Source organism: Balaenoptera ricei, chromosome 3, assembly GCF_028023285.1.
Source record: "Balaenoptera ricei isolate mBalRic1 chromosome 3, mBalRic1.hap2, whole genome shotgun sequence".
In the NCBI taxonomy this organism is placed as follows: Eukaryota; Metazoa; Chordata; class Mammalia; order Artiodactyla; family Balaenopteridae; genus Balaenoptera; species Balaenoptera ricei.
The window spans coordinates 148423786-148446224 of record NC_082641.1 but is presented as its reverse complement, the minus strand read 5'-3'; the positions used below and the strand labels follow the sequence as shown (position 1 = coordinate 148446224).

The window sequence follows — 22439 nt, the reverse complement described above, 5'->3', positions numbered from 1 at the left end:
AGTTAATGTATGCAAAATACTCAGAATAGTACCCAGCACATCAGAGACATCCATGATTCCAGGGAAATTGCGAGAGGAGTTTCTCTGAGTTTGCACTAATTACTACTTGCTAAACAAGGCTGATATTCTAAAAGTTTCTGTCAAAACCAACAGCTGGCTGGAGAGTTTTGTGAGCCCCAGTGCCCAAGGAGGCCAGCCAAAGATGCAGATGCCACCACCAAGTCTGTGTGGCACATCCTCGTGCTTTGTTTAATTTGGTTCCCTGGGTGGGAGAAGTTTTATAAGCAGGTGTTCTGGTTAATTAGGTGATTAATACTCCTCAAATTAGAGAGCCATTTCCCCAGTGACAGTTCTTGTTTTGCTCAAATATGAGACAAATCTTCATTGTATAGTTTGGAGAGGCGCGTGATTGCATTCACCTGTCTGCCAGGCCTCTCGGGTCATCACTCTGGCTGACCCCGCATCTGGCTGAGTCGCCATCTAGATGGACCAGTTTAGGGAAACAAAAGCGCCCCAGATCATCTGGCCTCCTCTCAGGCCAGGGCAAAGTTGATCTGGTGGTACATTAATGGTTCCCTTCTGGGGATTTCAATCTGTATCATCTCTCAAGGTCAGAGTCATTGTCTCTACACAGAGCCCTCCAACTTCCACGGCAAGGTGACCAAGCCACCTCCAAGGGCAAATCAGGCATCAAAGCTCTTTCTCTCAAATTCGCTCTCAGATCAATAGAAACCTGCCCCCAAACTCTCATATACCACATTCCCAAAGCCCTCTCCCTAAACCCATACACCATTCATTCTATTCTTGCCTCCTTGCCTTTGCTTCCCTCAATGCAAAGACCCTTTTCCCTCCCATTGATTTCATCAAATCTATGCATCCTTCAAAAGCCAAATGGTATTCCTCAGCCCTTCTAATTCAGCTTGAAGTGATTTCTTCCACTGTAGAATTTTCATAGCAATTACTATATGACCCACGTCAATTAGCATTTAATTATATGCCATGTCTTTTCTCTTCTTTCATGTATCCTAATTTTGTCTTCCTAATTGGATTGTTGGCAGCTGTGGGCTGTGTTTTCTCCTGGGCATATATGAAAGTCCCAATAAATGGTTGTTTGATTGCTTCAGTTAAGCTAGATGCCACTTACACTTCTGGAAAATGGTTCACATCCATTCCATTGTAGCAGCTTGAGCCACACAGCTGAAAATATGACCACTCACTCATGTTCCTCACATGTTCCAGCTTTATAATCACAGAGGGACTGGATCTCTTTCTCCAGTTCCAGTTAGAAAAATCCTAGGGAAGACTCTGATTTGCTCATTTAAGTCATGTGCTGAACCCCTAAAAAAATCAGTCTTGAGGGAAATAAGATTATATAAGAACAAGAAAGTTCTGAACCACAATCACAATGGTTGGAGTAAAGAGTGACAATTGTCCACTACAGGTGTACCTGGATTTTGGAAGGTTCTGTTTCTTTATCTTCTCCAAGATAGCTTATTTTTAAATTAGATCTTCATTCATCAAATATTTATCTAGTCAGAGTGGATCCTGCTCCTTGGGGAGGCTCAATAGATTAACTGTCAGTAAACCTGTATTGTTCGTTCTTTCTCAGAGGAGAGAGAAAGAAGACTTTGCATTGAAAAACATGGTCTGATTGATGGTACCTTTCCCTTAAACCTGTTCTCCAGAAAAGACCTAAAATTCACATACATGCGTTGTTCTCTCTCCCAGGAGCATTTAATAGGGATCACAGTCTTAATCTCAAATTGGAGTTTTCATCGTCTCTCCCTCCGCTCCCTTTTCAACTACTCCTTAGAGATCTGCTTTACTGGCTCAGTGAGTAGTGTGTTAGTTTCAGGGTCCCTGGTTGGCAATGGATGACACAACTCAAAGGAGTAATTGAAGAAAGTTTAATAAGGGGACTATTTAGAAAGATGAGGCAAAGGTTAAGGAATCAGCAAGGGATGGGGATTGCCGGGTTTAGCATAACAGGAAGCTGTTCTTACTCCTACCCCCAAAGAGGCAAGGGGATGGGACTAGGAGTTGGAGGACAGGTCTAGAGGACATGAATTATGACCTTCAGTCGAGGAAGGCAGCCACTGCCAAACTGAAGCCCTTGTGGAGGAAGCCCTGGCCTCCCTCCTCCAGCTCTCTGATATCCTGCTAGTTCCCCACATGACCAGACCCAAGGAAGTGCAGGTGATACAGTCCTTTAAGGTCAGCCTCCTTGGGAATAGAACCGGGTGACAGTGGGCAGAGAGTGATCTGGGCAATCCATTAGAGAATGACCAGCATAAATGCTAAATAAGTTTCAGTGGGGTAGGAGAAAACATATCATAATGAGAGAGAATGTATATAGTTAGCAAAAAACCCTCCCAGAAATTCTGAAAGAATGTAACCTCTTTCTCCCCCAAAGATCAAGCAATGTTGATCAAAATAAGTAAAACTACAACAAGAGACTATCAAATATGCTAGCTGATTGGGAAGATCATTCATTCATGGATTTGTTCATTTATTCATTCATCAAATGTCAAAGATTTATTTGTACCTCTAGGCATCAAGCATGCAAAAATGGATTAGATGTCTCTGAATGTTTGAAAAATTTTATAATAAAATGTTGTAACAAATGGATTATATATGGTGACTGCCCTAGAGAATCTAATAGTCTGGCCCAGCAAGGTTTCCTAGAGAAACTGACAGCTAAACTGACTCTGGGGGAGCCAGATAGGAAAGAACAGGAAAGGATGTTACAGGAGGGATGTTGAGTGGGTGTGGGAGAGTGGTGGGAGATGAGGTGGCAATGACAGAAATCTATTTCAAAGTTCAAGATTGCACTGTCAGATCTGCATTTTAGAAAGGTCCCTTGATCGTCAGAGCAAAAGATGGATTGGTAGAGCAAAACAAACAAAGTTAGAGAATTAATGTGGGGACCAATGTGAACAACAGCCATGTATGAAAACAGGATCTGAACAATGGCAGGAGGACCAAAGATGAAGAGGGGACATATTCAGAAGATAATCATGGGAAAGAATTAACAGGACTCAGGAACTGAATGGTTGTGGTATGAGGCAGAGGGAAGATGCTTCGGTGCTGTTTTGCCTCCCCTTACTTTTCTTAGTTAATAGCTCCCTGATTTTCCTTTGAGAGCACCACTCCTACCTGCCCTGCTGAGTGTAGTTTGCAAAGAACCATCACCCATGGGTTCTTGTCTTTTCTGGCCAAGAGGGTGATCACATGATGTAAGCAGGCCAAGCAGTCTTTTCCTCCTAGGTACCTGGAAATCTTAGGCTTGGCACCTGGTTCCTGCCTTGGTTCTTGTCTTTCTTGAAATCTCCCTCTTCATTTTTTTCCTTAAATTTTTATGCCACCCAAAAGCCTGCTTAAAAAGTCATATATATGTTTTTTACTTCAATTAGTTAGTTATTGCTGCACCCAGAAAACCTCAAGCGATTACAGCAGCCATGTGAATGGTGGTGCCTTACACCGAGAGACAGAAAACAGGTAAAGTCTGAGGTGGCTTTTCCTGGGGGAGTGGGTGGGTAGTTTGCTTCTGAGACGTCTATGGAAAAGTAAAGGGAACATTTTTCTTTAATTTGGAAAAAAATCCAAAAATCCCAGGAGACTTGTGTGGAACTCTGAAACTCATACCACAGAGTATAAAAGCCATCTCTGGAACTTGACATAAAAAGTCCTACCCAATAGCCTGACCTCATAAGGACTTAGACTTCTCTAGGGAGAGTGATTCTTCCATGGGGAGGCTAACACATTCTGCAGATTCCTTGGAATCAGTGAAGGGTGGGCAGTGGATGGAGCTCCATTCTAGGCATGGGGAGCCCTGGGTTCTGGCTCTGGCTCTCTCATTGATCAGCTGGGTGACTTTGCACCATTGCCCTCCCCTCTCTGGGACTTAGTTTCCATGTTATTAAATACAAGGGTTGAATTTTATTGGGGGTTCTCCAAAAATTCCAAAAGAGTATTAAGTTTACACGTAAAAGGGCCAGCGATACTGGGAAACTGAATTAAACAAACTTTAAGCCACTTTCTTTATTTTAGGACTCTTAAATACACTTATCTGTATCTGGTGAGGTGAAAGCGAACAGCATTTCTTACTCTATTTTTGCCCAAGGAAGCTTCCCCCCCCCCCCATGAAGAAACATGTGGAACTAGTCATCATCAGAAGACACTTGCAGAGATGATGGATTAGGTGATGTCTAAGGTTGTTCCAGCCCAAACACTCCATGATTCTGGGCTTCCAGTGTCCTGTGCACCTCCTGTTTCTTCCACTTGCTCCTTCCTTGGATTGATTGACTCTGGGCTCTGTTCTAAGGTGGCTCTCCCAGGGAAAAGCAAACCTGAATGCCTGTGAAGTCACTTAAAGATCTAGTCAGGTTCATGAACCCCCCTCCCAGCAGCTTAAATGGAAAACAATCCACGTCACCCCAACACACACACACATACACATATACTGTGCTTACAGCCCAGAACCAGGCCCAGCCTGAAGGGATTGCAAAACACACACACATACACATATACTGTGCTTACAGCCCAGACCCAGGCCCAGCCTGAAGGGATTGCAAAACATGCTCTAGTGTGCATTTGGGAAAACAAAGAAAACCCTACTCTTTTCTGCTCCAGACAGTCTGAGACGCTTGTGTGCCCTTGGGCCTTTGCCCAGTTCTCTCATCTGCCTCAGTCCTGGTACTAAATTGGTTCAAGGTTTGGAGGAAAGCTTCAGAGGCAAGGATGTTTAGAGTTCTTAAATGCTGAAGTCACCCCTAGACCCTCTATGACCACCAGAGGGCGATGACAACAGCATCTGTACTGCAAGCTGCTCCCAAGAATAACAGCAGTAAATTGCACCTAATGTGTTTATGAAAGATGGAGGGGCTGAAGTGTGTGCGTGTGTGTGTGTACGTACAGTTGGGTGCCTGCAGCTAAAACTTTGAAAATCTGTTAAGTACAATAAAATAAAATCTGCACCTCTACTATATATTCACAGGATGTGGTCCAAGCAGTTCAAAGTTCCCTTGAAGGAAAATGAAGTAGAAGGAATCAGAATAGCATTTATGTGAAAGAAAAGAGAAGAACTCTCAGGAGCGTAGTTGCTGTCGACGACACGGGGTGTGTGAGTGTGTGAGCATGCATGTGCACATGTGTTATATGTGATTGAGTGTGAATGTGTATAAGAGTGAGTGTGTAAGCATGTTTGTGTACAAGTGGGTATGTGTGATGGTGTGATGGTGTGTGTGTGTGTGTGTACAGGGCTCATTCAGATTTTTCCAGTGTGAGCAGACCTCAAGGAAGTCTGGGCAATACTTCTTCAAGTTCCTGCCCTCTCCCTCCAAACAAACAAACAGAATCATTCCTACAAGTATTTATGGAGCCTCTAACACACGCCCCTCCCCACAGCATCTGGAAAAGCTCAGACCTGGCCAATTTTGAGCGGCCACTGGAAGAGGAAGGCATTGGGGGCAGAAGGGATGCCTTGCATGCAAATGACTCTTTTGAAAAAAACACTTTCTCTTCTTTGATGCTCCAAACAGCCCAGTGAGGTGGGCCCAGACAGGGCTGTGGCCTCCTTGTTTTGAGGAAACCAAAGCTCAGTGGTGACACGATTGACCCAGAGTCACCTCGTCAGGAGGCAGAAGCTCAAGGACTAGGAACACAGCATTGTCAATCCAGGGGTCCAAGGCCCTGCCATCCTTACTTTTAGAGCACAGCAGGCAATGGGGTTGGGCAAAGAAGGACAGGCCTATGGGTAGGGTTTACCAGCAGCGACCTGAACCACTCAGGTGACCATTTTCTGTAACATTTGTGACCACGGAGTGCAGTAATATCAATAGAGTAGGTCCTTCGGGAAGAAGTGGATCTTGGCCAAGATGAGGTAGGATCTTTGTAGATGAGGTAGCTTGATGGGCTTTGATGGGCTGTGAAGTGAAACATGGGTGAATGAGAGGGCCGCGGTTTGGGGTCCCTCGTGGCTGTGACCAGGCAAGTCACTTCACTTCTCTGAACTTTGAGTTTTTATCTATAAAGTCGGGGTACTCAAATGCCCCCTTGCGGGCCGGTGTTGGGACAGAAGGAAAGAATACTGAGTAGCATGCCCAGCTCAGGGCCACCAGCCTGGTCAGTCCTTGGCTCCCCAGAGTGAGTAAGCCTCAATTCTGGGGCCCCGCTGGCCGAGCTCCCTCCTCCGCTGCCTCCTCCCTTCGAGCTCTCGGTTGCTCCAGCAAAGTTCCCAACTTAGTCGACATGACGCGCGGCGCAGCCAATGGGAGGCGGAGCTGGCGTTTTTGGGGGGCGGGAGGGGTGGGCCCCACGTCTCCGGTGTCTGCCCGGCTCAGTGAATGGAGAGAGCGAGCGCCGGCCAGCTCACCCGCTCGCCCCGTGCCTCAGCCGCCGCCACCGCCGCCGCGCTCCCGAGCCCAGCCCCAAGCCGAACCTCCCGGCGCGCCGTGCCTCACTGCGCTCGCCCCAGGTCCCCAACCCGGCCCGCGCCCCGGGCCGCGGGCCAGCGGGGCCAGGGGGCGCTCGGCACCTGGGCACTCCGAGCGATGCGCAGCGGGGCAGCGCCGGCCCCGCCGATGGAGCTGCTGCTGCCGCCGCCGCCGCCCGGCGCGCCCCGCTCCGCCCGCGCCCCGTGCGCTTGAGCGCCGAGCTCGCTCCTCCTCCGCGCCAACTCAGCCGCCCGCTCCCCAGGCCGCCCGTGCTCCCAGCGCACCTCCGTGGGCTCCACGCGTCTTGCCCCGCCGAGGCAACCTCCTCCGGGCGCGGGCCCCTGCACACTATGGCCCCCGGGCGGACGGAGGAAGGCGCCGCGGTGCGCGCCCGCCTGGTGCTGGCCTTGGCGCTGGCGAGTGTTCTGAGCGGCCCCCCCGCTGCCGCCTGCCCCACCAAGTGTACCTGCTCCGCCGCCAGCGTGGACTGCCACGGGCTGGGCCTCCGGGCGGTTCCCCGGGGCATCCCCCGCAACGCCGAGCGCCTGTGAGTACCCCCGCCCCACCCTGCCTCACGCGGGCCACCCACCTGGGTCCCACAGAGGGGCCCCCCGGCGCCAGATCCTTCCTTCTCCTTGGCCGCGCTAGTTGCAGTCTCTGCCTTCACCCTCTCCTGCATCGGATCCTTCACTCTCTGAGATGGGGGTCTGTGGCTTTGGGCAGGTCTGGGGAGAGAGGTCTCGAGGACCCCAATGATGAGCAAAGAGCAGTGTCTCTCCAGGGGTGAGGGTGCCAGACGCAGGGCCAGCTGACAGCTTCCAAGGAGAATGCTGGCAGGAGGCAAGGAGAGATGACACTGCAGACAGGGAGGTCTTAGGGTGAGGGTAAGGGGTCCGCGCTCATTAAAGAGGGGGCGAAGGAGAAAGCTGAAGTGTGATGGGGCGTCAGGGCACGGAGACAGGAGAGAGGGCCTGAGAGACTGTGACCGGCTTGGAGATCAGAATGGGCCAGCCGCTCTCTGGCTGCCCTTGCGAGGAAAGTTGAGAGTGTGTCTGAAGGTCTAACTTCTGAGGAACCGAACCAATTCAGAGTGGGTGCTTGCAAAACCCGCCCTGCCTGGAGCGCGGCCTCGGAGATGCCAAGTTGCAGCCCCGGTGAATTTTTTATGGCTCGGTTATAAATGCCTCCCCAAACGGGCCGGAGAATGGAAATGCTGACAGCCCTTTAAATGAGACCCAGCGCTATAATCTTACAAACCGCACTCAGCCTCGGATCCTGGGCTTGGCAGCAAGAGGAGAGGCGCTTGGAGAGTGGGGTGGATTGACCCTCGTTTTAACCCCAATTGTGCAACCAAATATTTACTTTTCATATGTCAACGTTTTGGAAACATTTATCATTTTGATCCTCGGACCAATTTCAAAACTTGGACTCTGGGGTGGGCTCTTCCTAGCCTGCAGTTGGGGAGTGGGAAAGGAGGGAGAAATGGTAGAGGGGGTTGGAACTGGACTGGGAACACAGCCCAGAAGTGGGTGAGGGCTTGCTCTAGCTGGTAGATTTCTGCATGCCTTGCTCTCCCGCTGCCCCCTTCTGCACATGTCTTAGAGTAGGTGCATGGGTTTTCAAGATTCTGCCTTCTTGACTTCAGTCTGGAGGAGAGTGGGCAAGAGACTAAGATGTATTGTCCTAGAGTGTGTTATTCCTGTTAATCACCTCCTGTCCCTCCACTTCTCTTCCGCTTACTTTTTATGTGTCCCTGAGCGGAGACTCAGTAGAACTGCCTTCCTTTTTCCTGGAGCTTTACCTTTGGCTCAAGACATTTTTTTCAAGTGCAGTGATTATTCTGTGGGGTTGAACCAAACAATTCTTGAGGGTTAGAGCTGAACCTTCATGAATATGTGTAGAAAACGAGGCTTGGAAATGTGAAATGACTTGCCTAAGGTCACACAGCAAGGTGATGGCAATAAAAGGGCAGAATCCAGGTTTCTACAGCTTAACTCAGACATTATATTCTACCATGCCAGTGAAAAACTTGTTTTAGTGGTATTTTTGGAAACCTGTAACTTATAAGCTAAATTCCCCTCCCTCCTCAACACCAGGGCCAGCCACATGAATTAGTGAAATAATAGCTGTAGCTAATGTTTAATGAATGCTTTCTGTGCCTCAGTTTGTTTACATGTGTTATCTTATTGAATCTCTACCATGATCATTAGTTACAAAGGTAATGCTTATTATTCCACTTTACAGTTAAGCCTTTTTGTCATTTGTTCAAGGTCATGTAGTAGCTAGTTAAGTGTTTGAACTCGAGCACATCTGGCTCCTAAGTCCATACCCCCTACCACGCTGCTGGACATCCTTGGAACAAGGTTCAGCTTGGGCCAAGATCTATAAGTAGACGGTCCTGGCAGGGCTCTCCGTGGGCTGGGGTCTTAAAATAGGCAGCTGTTGCTGCTGCTTCAGGTACACCCTGCAAACATTTGACTTGCCTTGACATTAGCTCTCCTTTTGGGGTCTTGAGTCTACTTCTCTTTGATATTCAAAATCATGTTGCATGTTTGAGACACCAAGGAGAGTGGGCCCCTCTCCTTCTAGCATGTAGGAGGTCTTCAAAAGCTGCAGGCACAGCATTGCAGCCAGCATGCCACCATGCTACCTCTCCCAGGAGACCCAGGCAGCTGGGGGCTGCCCATCTGCTCTATAATTGAAGAGACTGGGTAGAGACTGGAGTCCTGGGCGTTCCCAGGGGCCCCTTGCTGTCCTGGCCACCGGCAGGCATTGGCGAAGTAGGAGGTGCTTTGGAATATCTGAGTCTCCTCTTCCTTGGTTCTGGTCACTGATGTCTCTTTGGTTGGGGTGCGTTGGGGTGATGCGGCTGGCTTCTCATTCTAGTCTCTTCCCTCCCCAGGAGAGGGGGCAGCTTTACAAGCAGCCTGGGTCAGGGTTACTGCAGGGATTAGGTGCGGCCTCCCAATAGTCCCAATACTCCTGCATCACCCCACACCCTGTCTCAGTCAACTCACCTGTGACATTTCAATTTTGCAAACTCTTGTGGGGCGGTGGCATTTCTGAGCTATGCTAAGGATTTCTTTAGGGAGGAATTTTTCATTCATTCCTCCCTTCATTCATTCAACAAACATGACTTGAGCGTCCACTGCATTCCAGTAACTGTATATAAAATCATGGCATATACAGAAGAAAACCAGCAATCCAACTTAAAGAATGTAAGCAAACGACGGAAGAAGGAACTTTCCTTTAGTGAGCCTTTAAACTTCTCAGGGCTCATTTTTTTCATGTGGCTAAGTTTTGTCAGCCCTGCCATCAGATGCTCGGGACCTTCCTAAGATCCATTTTCTGATGTCAAATGTTTATGTTGTGTTTTATAACAAAGAGGAAACATTTTCTCCCTTCTCTGTTCCTGCTGTTCTGTCTCCCAAAGAGGCTTTTATGAAGAGGTGTGTGTGTGTGTGGGGAGGGAGGGTTTGTTGCTCTGGTAGTGTTGTCTTCTGAGGCCTTGTCCACCCATGGCACGCCATTAAAGCAAGCGTCCTTGAGGATAATGTGGTCACCATTTGGACTTTGCTTCAGGCCTAGAATGGGGCCTGTTAAATTGTTCATAATTAAGCTGGTATCAGGGCTAGGGGTCTGTGTTCTAGCATATTCTCCATAATGTCAGCACATCACACAGAGAAACTCTCTGTTGTTTATAAACTACCGACAATTTTTTTTTTTCCCCTCAATGGGGAGGTGACACCCACAAGAAAGCTAAATAAACGCAGAGGAGAATTCAGTGTAATTTATTATCCATGGAGCAAAGATAGAGGACAAGGGGAGAGGAAGTGAATGGTGGTGCCTGAAACAAAACATTTACCATGGAGCACAGAGTAAACAGATGTTGCGTTTACCCTTCTGAGCACAAAAGGAGCCCACAGATGTAATTCTTCTCCAACCACAATCTCGGCCTGGAAAAAGAGGAGACAGATGAAAATGAACTCTCACGCAGGGCCCCTTTGCCTCGTCCTGCCTAAAGGCAGGCAGAGGCCCACTTCTCACCCGCAGCGAGGTGGTGGCCTGAACAGTGGAGTGGGGCAAGAGTGGACATCTTTGGTTTTTCACTTGGCTCTGGAACATGCTGGAGACTGCTGTATTTAAATAAACATTTCCTGTTTGCGAAGGAATACAGGCTAAAGGCTGAAACGTGAGAATGTGGTAACAATTTTCTCCGTCACTCCAGATGACGGCAAGCTTCGCCGGTGGTTGGGTCCAATAAAAACCAACACCGTGTCATAGGCTTTCCCTTACTTGACCACAGAGGTCCTGAGGTCAAGTGGGAGACTTTCCAAGATGCTCAACAGCCAAACCCTGCATCCTGGTACTCCCAGCCCTCGGGGCTAGCTCAGAGGACCGGGGGCAAGCTGGTGGATCATGGGGCCTCTCTTGACCAACCATGGGGACGTGGCCTTTCCGGGAAGCAGAGTTCTCCTGCCGAGCCTACTGGCCTGGATGTATGCAGCTGAACATATCCGCCTCCAGTGTGCTGTGCAACACTGAACAGATTGCTTTACCTCTCTGAGCCTCATTTTCCTAAAAGTAGAATTCTAGTATAGTCTGTGGTTTTTTTGTGTATAGTCTGTAGTTCACTGGTGAACTGTCAGGGGCCTCTTCCTCATAGCATAGAACAGCGCCTGGCACATAGTACGTTTTCAACAAGTATGTGTTGAATAAATTAATGATGAATCTCAAAAGTACAAGTCTTTCTTTAGTTCTTACAAGTGAAAGCTGGGCAGTTATAGATCTGCATTTTTTATGTATGGCTAAGGGCTACTTATTAGTAACCTATTGTATGAGTTATTAAGGGTTTCTAAAATTTGGCTTTCATGAACTAAAATTACTGCCTTACTAGAGTTACCAAGGACTCATAATGAGTGATCCACTCTGGAGTCTGGTTGCCAGACGTTGCTTAGCAACCGTGCAAAACTCCTACTGTGCACATGCCCATGAAAAGAGCTAGAAATCCTGAACACTTAAACCATAGGATTTTCTAATCAGGAGCTCATCAGCATTATCCTGCACTCTCTGTGGTTTTTGATCGCTGCTCTGCTTGTATTAATTGATGTATTTGTAGGTTCACTATTAAGTTTTGCTTTTGCCATGAGCTGGGCCTTGTTTATTTTGGCATTTTTGCCACTTTGATTGTTATTTTGTTTCTCCCCAGTTCTGTTTGTTGTCACTGAGTGCTTTCTCCCCTGGAAAGTGAGAACAGTGGGTCCGAGAGCTGTGGGATCTTTTGCACTGAGTGGGTCGTGCAGGAAGGTTTCAGAGCCCCATGGCTTCTGGTTCAGGCCTGGGCTCTGGAGATAAGACAGCTCTGGTTTAAATTCTGGCTCTGTTACATCTTTGCTGTTGCACCTGGGGCGGGTCACTCCACTCCTCTGTGCTGCGGTCTGTTTAATCCCTTTGTACCATATTTCCATGCCTGTAATAGGGGGGTGATAATCGCACTGGTCCTGCGGGAATGCTGTGAACGTGGCCCGAGGCAATCCTTGTGATGCGCTCAGCACAATGCCCAGTACGTTGCTTTTCCACCTACCATTCCTTACTTGTAAAGGGCGAAGAGTAAATGGTCCTCTGGGGGTCGATTACATGAAATAATGCACAGGAAGTGCTTAACACAGTACCTGGCGCATAGGCCTCCACAAACTCTTAATGATAGTGACCACAGCTGTTAGTTCCATTTCTTCATCTCAGGCCCCATACAGCTGGAAGTTTGGAGATGCCCACTTGAAGTGTGCCTGTCGAGGCAAGTTCCTCGCCTGCGCGTCGGCTCTGCCCAGTCTTCCTGTGCCTGGTTCCCTCCCTCTCCTCCCCAGCTAAGCCCAGGTTGGCCTCCGACCCATAAAACGGGCATTACGGTTGAAGTGGTTTATATCTTTTCCATGGGCATGCTGCTTTGTGGTATATTTAAATAAGGAATGCATTTTATTTATTTATTTTGGGGGGGTCAGATTTTCATGGGGAATTTTTGGCCCTGACTTTTTTTTTTTTCAATGCTCATTCCTTACGTCTTTCCCTAAATACCTCCTTTTACTGACTTCCCGTGTCTGCCTCTGTTACTGCTTTTACTTGAAACAGCTGTATTTACTAGCATGCTCCACCCTCATTATGTAAGGTGGTCTTAACCCTTTTTAGAACTGCTGGAAAAACAAAAAAACAAAAACAAAAAAATAACAAGGTATGGTATTTCCTGAGAGGTTTTCTGAACCACCGCTCGTTCTGGATACAGTAGATCAGAGGGTGCCCTGCTGTGGTTTCCGGTGCTGCGTTTTCAAGGCTCTCCATTGTTCGTGATTCTCCAGCCTTCAGTTTAAATCCGTCTTACTCAGGTGGGAAGAACTCATAATAGCAATCCTCTGCTTGGAGACCTAGATTGTTATTTTGTAACTACTGCTAGTGCTGGTCTGCCAAAGGCTATGCTTTCCTTCCCACTCTCTGTGGTCTTCCTAGGTCTGTTGCTAGCACCATGTTTGATACAGCAGTTCCCTCGGAAACATTGTCAGGAGTGTGTGATTAAAAATCCTCAATACTGAGAGGAATGGGAAATGAGAAAGGAATAATTTTGTGAGTAAAGGTATGAAGTCCAGAGCCAGTTGGGTCACCAGTCCTGGTTTACGATTTAACTAGCCAGGTGACCTCAGTTTCCTCATTTATAAAATGGGAATAATAATAATACCCCTTCATAGGATGCTATGAGTATTGAATATACAGACTACCTGAATCATAGTGCATCCTCTATAAATATTCCTATCATTTTGATTACCATAATTCTTGCTGACCGTAGTCTTCCTTCCATAGCATGCTCAAGATAAAACCTGATTTGGAAAAATATGGATTTTCAAGGTTGAAGGGTGTCCTCTTGTCCAAGTTCCAACCAATGTACAGGTCGATCTTCCACCAGCACGATTTTGGGGAAAGTGGTCATTCTCCTTGGTTTGATTACATTTAGTGGTGAGGCACTCAGTTCTTCCTAGGGCAATTTATTCCATTTTTAAAAGCAGTTCTAAGAAGAAATTTTTCTTTGTTTGGGGGTTGAACTTATCTCCCATTACTTGTTATTACATAGAGCAAGCAGAATCCTTTTCCCAAATGATAGGATTTCAAACGTCTTATTGCTCTTGCATTTCTCACCACCCATTTACCCAAGTCTTCTCTTTTCTTCCATAAACTTTTATAATCACCTCAACTGTTCTGTGCGTGTTAGACTTTGAGACAGGCACTCTCCCCATTCCTAGTTATGTTCCTCTAAATAGATTCCAGTTCTCTTTGCCTTCTATTAGTTTGGATGAGACCTTCCACTCTCTTGTTATCTTACCTTCTATCAGTGCATGCTAAAGGGACCGCTTCACTTTGGACAGCCACCGCCCCTGGGTTGGCTCATTTTGACCCAGCTGTTCACTGCCTCCCCAGTGTCTCCCCAACCCTCACTGCTGTTGATCCTATTTTCCCCCATCCCAGATTTGTGCACTTGACCTTTTGGCGTCTAAGTGCAACACTTTGCATTTATCCTAATTAAATTTTGGCAAATAGTTTCATTTCATCAGCTTTTCAGGAACATTTCTATTTTGGTTTTCCCTTCTAACATAATAACCAGTCCTCTCCTCATTTCCTCTGCAGTTTTAGTGAGCTTGCCCTACAGATCTTTATCCAGGTTGTCAGTATAATCAACAGAGTTCTCCCTGCTTTTTTTCCAAGTCTTTCTGTGGTCTGGGGTGTGGATTACATAAATACATTGTCCTGTTCTTTCCTGCTGGGGTGGATAAAAATGTTGAGGTCTTATTAGCCTGTAGCATCTTCTTTCCCTGGGGTTCTGTTCATATTTTCTCTGGAATGATTCCCTATTAATGTTTAATTCCCCTGTTTGTTGAATTTTCTCTTAAACTCTTGGTTTCTTGTAGTCTTTTCCTTCATGACTTTTGCTTCATCCTTGTTCTGTCAGGCTGGTGCCAGAAGCCCCATCAGCGTGGGATGTGGGGTATGTGTGTGTGTGTGTGTGTGTGTGTGTGTGTGTTGATGTGTATATGTGTGTTATTCTCTCCTGTAAAATATTTTAGCCTGAAAAATTGGGCCCTTCTTTCAGCAGCATGGCTCAGCTGAGAAGCCTGAGTTTCTCAAAGTGATTTCCTCTACCATCTGGGGCGCCCACTGACACAGGGCTCATTTGCTTGAGTAGTGCTTGGAATGAATGTGATGGAAGATGAAGCAGAGAGGGCTGAGGCACTCCCGACATCTTTGTGAAGAATAACAACAACAATCACCATCACCATGACAGCTCCCATTTATGGAGCCCTTCTTTGCGCCTGGCGCTTTTCTCACCCTTTATATGCATGGACTCAATCTTCGGACAATCATGTGAGACAGGAACTCATTGTGTCCCCATTTTACAGATAAGGAAACAAAGTCAGAGAGGTGAAGTAACTTCCTCAGGTGGGAGAAGTGGAGCCGGGGTTTATCCAGGCAGACTGGTCTCTGGTCTGCGCTCCAACCACTGGTCATGTCATTCCTCCCCCAGGTTAAGTCAGCCGCCCTTACCTGTCTTCTAAACCCAATTCTCAAAGAAGAACCAGAAGAAAAACAACAACAACAATGATATCCAGTCGAATCAGGGAGAACCTGTTTGATGTAAGGCATCCCGAGAGGGGTGCCAAGGCTATGTCTGGACACCTGGCAAAGGACCCATCCTGTCCAGCTTGGGGAAGTAGGTGACATTCGAATTGGAGCTTGAGGGTGAATAGGGTTCCCATGGGTAGAAGTGGGAACGTGGTTTAGATTCGCAGAAGTTCACGGTTGCATGGAACCTAAGAGGGCCTGAGCCCCATTTAAAATGACAGGAGCTGTGCTTAAGGCAGTTTTATCTAACAGGGGAGTTTAGGGTGTTTAGGGCTGAATCCAGTCTTAGGAAGAATATCACCATAGTTATGTGGCTAATTATTAGGATTTTTTATTTTGGATTTGAGGGGATAAACCCTCCAAGAACAGTTCTGATGAGCCTTCTTGACCAATATTTTCCCCCATGAGTATCTGCCTAGCTTTTGCCAGGGATCGCCTTCCTTTTCAGTTAGGTGTACTACTTGCCTTCTTTCAGCCATGATCTCCGGGCTCCTGCCACCCTGAGATCGGGTCCTGCTGGTGCAGGATGCAGATAAGATGCATCCTGGCTGGACTAAATGTGACTTCACTTTTCACGGTCTTATCACTACTTGTGTGGGCTCAGACTTCTCTTCTCTTGTCCGAAATGCCAGTCTGAGTTCCTGACCCCTGATTCATTCTGCACTTTGGCAGCAGTGTGCATCGTCATTCCTGAAAGTCTGCCAGCACATTTAACCACCCACCTTGACTCCCTCTTGAGTTTTTCAGCCTCCCTAGTTACTGTCTGCTACCTAGCATACCCACTCTTTGCTCCCCTGCCCTCAATTAGTGTATACCCTGGCTCGGGTCTGTCTGCATAGTGTGTCCATGGTCCTCTTCTAATCTGAGGTTTATGGGCTTGACCATGGACTTGTGCATCTTGTGTATCTCTCCTGGAGCCTGAGTGGCTCCTGGCCCCTGTCTTGACCCTTCCAGCTTGGCTTCTTGCCCGATCCTGCCCTCTATGTAGCTCTCCATTGCCTAGTACTGAATTTGGACTTTGACCATCTAAGCTTCAGTTCCTGAGATTGGATTTTCGTGGGATCTTTGTGACCTGGACCTTCACTGGAGACTGGAGACTCCCAATCCATGGCTGTGTCCGGAAAACAACTTCAGACTTCATCTTCATGGCCATCTGAAGCCTTTTATGATGCCCAGGGTGGTGTGTAGAGGTCCTCTGGGGCTGGACTCTGTGAATGATGAATTACATACAATATGCTCTTAAACTCCCTGCAGCCCAAGCAGAGAATAGAGCAGATTCTTCTGCGATTGAAAAGCTCAGCAATGATGATTTCATTGGAGAGCTGTCCTGCTCAGAAATGTGGTACAAAAGTTTCTGGACCATCTAGCACTTTCCTGATATTCTTTTTCTCCTCTGCATCTCTGCCAAGCTCTAGAACGTAGGTAGAAAGTGTTTTATACATTGGGTTTCGAAGGGGTGTGAATGGGAAACCAGAGGAGAGTACGGTGTGATATAACCTTTAATGAGGAAAAAGACCTAGGTGGAATCCTGGTTTCCATCCATTTTTTTTAACTGCAGGAATTTATAGGAATATCTTGCTGAGTCTTAATCATCTCATCTGTAACCTTTAGAATGGTGGGAATAACACTTCTCTCAGATCTGATGCAAGGTTTAAATGAGATCAGATGTCTGCAAATGTCTCCTAAATCTAGTGCTGTGGGAATACCTTACTGATTCCACCCACAATATCTAAATCCTGCATCTGAAAGATGATCAGAATCTTATATTTACAGGTGAGGAAACTCAGCGGACTCAAAGGCCTTGCTCAGGGTCACCCATGTTTTTGAACTTTTACTGGGGTTTTCCTTTTCATTTATCAAGATGCATCTTTTACAAATGCACACATAGCCTCACACCAATGTCGGCAATCCAAATGGGTGGAGTTGAGAGGACTTTTTGCCTTAGTAATTAATAAGTGGCAGTTTCCAAGAACGTAGAACCAGGGACTTCCCCGGTGGCGCAGTGGTTAAGAATCTGCCTGCCACTGCAGGGGACACAGGTTCGAGCCCTGGTCCGGGAAGATCTCACGTGCCACGGAGCAACTAAGCCCGCGAGCCACAACTACTGAGCCCGTGTGCCACAACTACTGAAGCCCGCGCGCCTAGAGCCCGTGCTCCGCAACAAGAGAAGCCACCGCAGTGAGAAGCCCACACACCACAACGAAGAGTAGCCCCCGCTAGCTGCAACTAGAGAAAGCCGGCACGCAGCAACGAAGACCCAACGCAGCCAAAAATAAAATAAATAAAATAAATTTATAAAAACAAAAAAGAAAGTAGAACCAAATAAGGGGCTCTGTGAAGGATGCAGTCATTTAAAGGAGCTATTTGCTGAGTGCCTACAATGATGACTAAGGCAAGTGAAATGTCCTCATCACTGGAACAGCTCAAAATAATGTGGAAATCAATCTGGGCTATCCTTTCCCACCAAGTGACTGACAAGGCGAAGGCCACCAGGCTAGGTTCTGAGAGGACATTTATGGGGTGTTGGGGGAAATGAAGGATGGGACACCAAGCCCTCAGGAACCACTGATGAAAGCAAGCCCCACTCATCCCTTTTAGTGGGTATAAATATGTAGAAAAACTCACACATCATAAAAAAAAAATAGTACAAGTAGAATAAAAAAAAAACTCATGGGGCAAATATTAATCTGAGAACAATTGTATCCGAGAAAGAATTCCCGTATGCCTCCGCAGCTAGCTGGCAAACAGCACAAGTTCTGCATTTTATTAGAGTCCTAACTCTGCGTAGAACACTGACCTTATTTGAGAAGCATTTCATAAACACTGACGCACAGCGCAGCAGTATTTGAGGCCATGAAGAGATACAGGGCCTCCTTTGGGAGGCCAGCTTCCCCTCCTGGGCTATTCCAGCTGTAACCAGACCACTGGACATTGTTTCCCTGTGGTGTTCATTCACTCATTCTTCTCTCTTAGGTTTAACAAAGCAGGTAGGAGATTTCCCAGGGGAAAATGAGGGGGTGGGGGGGCTTTGGACGGAAATTGGCTCTTTGGGCAGGTTTGCCTGGGCGTGGGGAAGGTAATAGGGAAGACTCAGCTTTGAGGGGAAGGGTCTGAGAACTTTCATTTGGCCCAGTTTCTTTTTGGAGATCTCGTCTTGTGCCTGGAGATGTGTGCTGTGCCTGTGTGTAGGAGGTGGCTCCTGGGTGGCATTCACCTGATCCTTCGGAAGGGAAGACCTGGGGCTTGCAGTAGCCCTAAGAAATGCATGCACTACGTCTCCTCCTGCTAGAAGCTGGCACTTTTCTTTCCATCTGCTGCCAGCTTACAAGTCCTGAATTTCTGCCATGGAACTCGGTTCTGTCCCTCCCTCTCTCGTTTCCTTCCATAGCTGGGAGGGTTTCAGGCTTTTGAAGTATCTCTGGAGATCATCTGGTCTACCCACTCCCCACTGCTCTCAACCCACCTGGACAGAGACATGTCTTAGAGCTGTGATCGGTGGGGACCTCAGCTTTGTGGCGTGAGCTGCCCTCATGAGAAGTTTGTCCTGCTTTCATTTCAGCCTTGATCACAGCATTTGGGCCTTGATAACGATCACTCAGAGCCGTAGGAAGCCTCTGCCAATCAGGGAAACTAGGGAGATGGACGAGGGACCAAATCTAGTACAAACAATAAGGAATAATGTGGAACCAAAGGAGAGGCACCAAATGGGTGACTTGGGATTTCAGAGCCTATCCTGAGGGCTCCAAGCACCAAGGTAGCTTGATTACGGTCTAGAAAGGGAAAATGCCAGATCCAAAGGACAGCTGCGAAACAGGACTAGAGCAGAAATCCAAAATGGGAAGGCCAGTTACTTCATGAGAGTTTTTAGCGATTCTAGTGCCCCCCCCCTTCTAATTACTTCATACCACAAGACGGTAACCAATCTGCTCTGTTTACTCTGTTTAGGCGTACCTTTTAATACTTTCTGAAACATTTCCCATAAGCTTCTTCCTGCCATGTGCCCTCTTCGTGTGTTCTAGAAATTTTGCAAAGACCTAAATCTCCTCTGGGTTCTTTCCCGACTGGAGCTGCATGCTGATTCGAGCCATATTCAGCCAGGAAGCTCTCTTTCCGTCTTTAAAACAAGAAACATCTCCTTCTGAGAAGACTGCACTACAGTTTTCTTTGTGTTGCTAACGAACAAAGAGGCCCCATTGCAAAACAGCATTTCATGAGCAGAGTGGGGCTGAGGGCACCTCTTGCCAAATGTGACTGTGTGTAGTTGTGTGGGCGTGTGGCGGGGAAAACGGCTTTGTCAAGAGGAGGGCTGAGGGAGGCAGCTCTGGGGAATTTTTAGCAACTGCAGCATGGTGTAGTAGAAAGAATGTTTGCCTGGGAATTTGGAGACCTGGCTGTACCTCTGACATACCGTGTGACCTTGGACAAGTCACTTGACCTCTCTGGGCCTCAGTTTCCTCGTCTTATAAGGGGATGAAGGGAGTAGACTGGACGGTCTCCAAGGATCATTTTATCCCTATGCATCTTTACTTCTAGGGGCTGGGATTTGGGGTTTAGACTGGAGCCAATATCCAACCAACCCAAGGGATTTCCTAGAGGCAGTAGAGAGGCCAGGACAGCTGCTTCAGGGAGTGGCTGTTCCTTGATTAAGGCTCAAATAATTAGCTCAGTTCCACAGTAAGCCTTCTGAAATTAAGAAAGAAAAAGATGTTTAGTTTCAAAAATAGCATGTTTCTTAAGACTGATTGGATTGGGGCTTTGTAGACTTTCTGCAAAGACAGAATTTCCCTTCCTCTATAGCAGAGCAGTTTACAGTATCGATGCTGGAATGAGTGTGATCTGGGCTTGAATGCCATCACTAGCTAAGCAATCCTGGGCATGTTCTTTAACAATCACCTGCTTCCTTGGGCTGCTGGAGGATCAAATGAGGTGTGATACATGTCAAGCTTAGAGGACAGTGCCTGGCATTAAATATCCACTCAAAAAGCCATTATTCTGATTGCCTATTACTGATTAACAAACCACCCCCAAAACTTAGTGTTGTAAAGCAATGGCCATTTTATTATGCTCCATGATGCTTTGGGTCAGGGTTGAAGACATAGTTTAGTAGGGTGGCTTGTGTCTGCTTCCTGATGTATGAGGCATCATCTAGAGAATGGGAATGACTGGGGGGAGACTTGAATGGGTGGCTACTAGAATCATCTGCAGGCTGTTCACTCATAGGTCTGGCACCCAGGTGGTTTGACTCGAAGGCTGGGCTCCGTTGGGGGTGTTGACCAGAGTGCCCACATGTGACCTCTCTATGTGGCTTGAGCTTCCTCGAAGCATGGCAGCCTTAGAGTGACCTAACATCTCACATGGAGGCTCAGAGCTCTAAGAATGGTTGTGTCAGTACACAACCCAGAAGTTGCCTGGCTTTTTATGAACTGGTCTTAGAAGTAACATAGTATTCCTTCTGCTGTATTCTGTTGCTCTAAGCAACACAAGCTAGCCCAGGTTAAAGTGTAGGAACCACTTCTCCAAGGAAGAAGTCCCAAAGAATTTGTGGCCATGTTTAAAAAACTCTACAGCCATGTAATTATCATCGTTATTTTCTATACTGTGTAACTAATCTCCTAACTAGATTAAAAGCTCCTTGAGGGCAGGAGCTATGTTTCTCTATGGGCTTTGTACAATGTTTGTGAAAATCAAACTGAGTCAGCACATTTAAAAAAATCAAATTGAATTAGATAGGCAGGAGGTTTGCTGGAAAGTCCCTGAGCTTTAAAGCCAGAGAGATTGGGATTTAAAAAATCTGTAGTCAAAATGTGCCCTTTGGCAAGTTACTTGTCTTTCTAGACTCAGTTTCCTCATCTAAAAAAAAACGGAGCCAGTAAAACCTATTTCAAGGATTGTTGTAAGAATTAGCAAAATGCCCAACACATAGTTGATGCTCGTGAACATTGTGAGGCATCCTGGAGCTGCGGCAAGCACACGGATGCTCAAGCTGACAGGTCTGGTTTCAGATCCCATCGCTTACTGTCATGTGTCCACAGACCAGTCCTTTCATTGTTTGGAGTCTTAGGAGCCTTGTCTATTCAGTGGTTATAGTATAATAGAAAGTACCTTTTAGGGTTATTGTGAGGTTAAGAAATGTGTCATCTAAAGCTACCAGCTCAGTCCCTGACTATTTGTAGGGACTTACTACATAGTACCTGTATACTGAATAACCACAGTTAACAATTATAGTTCTCTTGTTTGTATATTGATTCATCCATGAATTTATGCATTGAACAATTAAATATTTAATTGTAATTATATATTTAATTACACAGTAGCCTCATTTTTCAAGTCCCTGCATACTAGGGTCTGTAGATGCCTAGATCTGGGAAGAAAGCCTCACAGGATAGAGAACTGGCCCTTTGGCAAGGAGCCAGCTTGGGAGAGTGCCGCTGTTTGAACACATCTGCAGTTGAACTGTAATGGCCCCTGTTCGCTTTTGACCCCAGAGCGCCCTCGGCTTCCTTGATTTCTTTTCTCCTTTGGGACTATCCTCTTCCTTACTGCTGTGTAACTACAGGCAAACATGCTAACTCTTACCTGTGTCTGTTTTTGTTGTTGCGTTTTTTGAAAAGTGTTGTTTTCCTGGCTCAGAGTTGACAAAGCTCTACCAGGCTTGTCTGTGTGGTGCCAGGCCAGGACAGCAGGTCTCATTTTTCCAGGTAGTTTCTGGGACCTGAGCTCTGTTAGGAGCTTCTCCTTTTCTTCCCTAAGAGCTCCTAAAATCCTTTAAAAAAAAGTCTAGATAATCTGATAAAATAAATTGACCGTGTTCTTAGAAAAATGCACAAACTCACAATATTTTGCAAATGATTTTGAGGCCATTCATGGCCACTTTTCCGATGGCAGCTTTCTTCTGAATGACCCTATCTGTTTCAATGATTTTGATTACAGGGGCTTCCGGGTTTTTGCTGAGTTCTACTTGAAGTTCATAGTGTACCGGTGAGACTGTCTTCTGTCTTCTTGCTTACTTGCATAAGTCCCTCTATTCCCTCCATCATAGTAGACGTGTTGTGTTGTGGCTGCCCAGGATTCAGTCTTGCTTCCTAGAGGAATATTGTCTTTTGCACTCACAGGATACAGTCTGGTGGATTTGTAATCAGGGACCTTGCCTTCTCCTAGTCAAGGGATGAGCTCATGACCCAAGTCAGGTCTGTCTGGTGCTTCCTCCCTGGAACTGGAACCTGAACCAGAGGGACAAAGACATTGGACATGTTGGCTTGCCAGATCATCTAGGCACTTGTGCAGGGACCAGACGTGCCTGCTTTCCTTTTTCCCAGACCTGTTTTTAAGATTCCCATTGAGGGCTTC

At 46.9% G+C, this 22439-nt stretch overlaps 1 protein-coding gene across 2 annotated transcripts in view; it reads left to right on the top strand.

The window, feature by feature from the left end:
* Positions 1 to 6576: 6576 nt before the first annotated feature.
* SLIT3 (slit guidance ligand 3) overlaps positions 6577 to 22439 on the top strand; it is a 618579-nt gene continuing 602716 nt past the window's right edge. Inside the window, exon 1 of one of the 2 annotated variants that reach the window (XM_059917657.1) lies at positions 6577 to 6981. In XM_059917657.1, coding sequence (XP_059773640.1) covers positions 6785 to 6981 — 197 coding nt within the window. In that variant the 5' untranslated portion in view covers positions 6577 to 6784. The remainder of the gene's footprint in view (positions 6982 to 22439) is intronic. The other variant, XM_059917656.1, reaches the window with a different exon arrangement.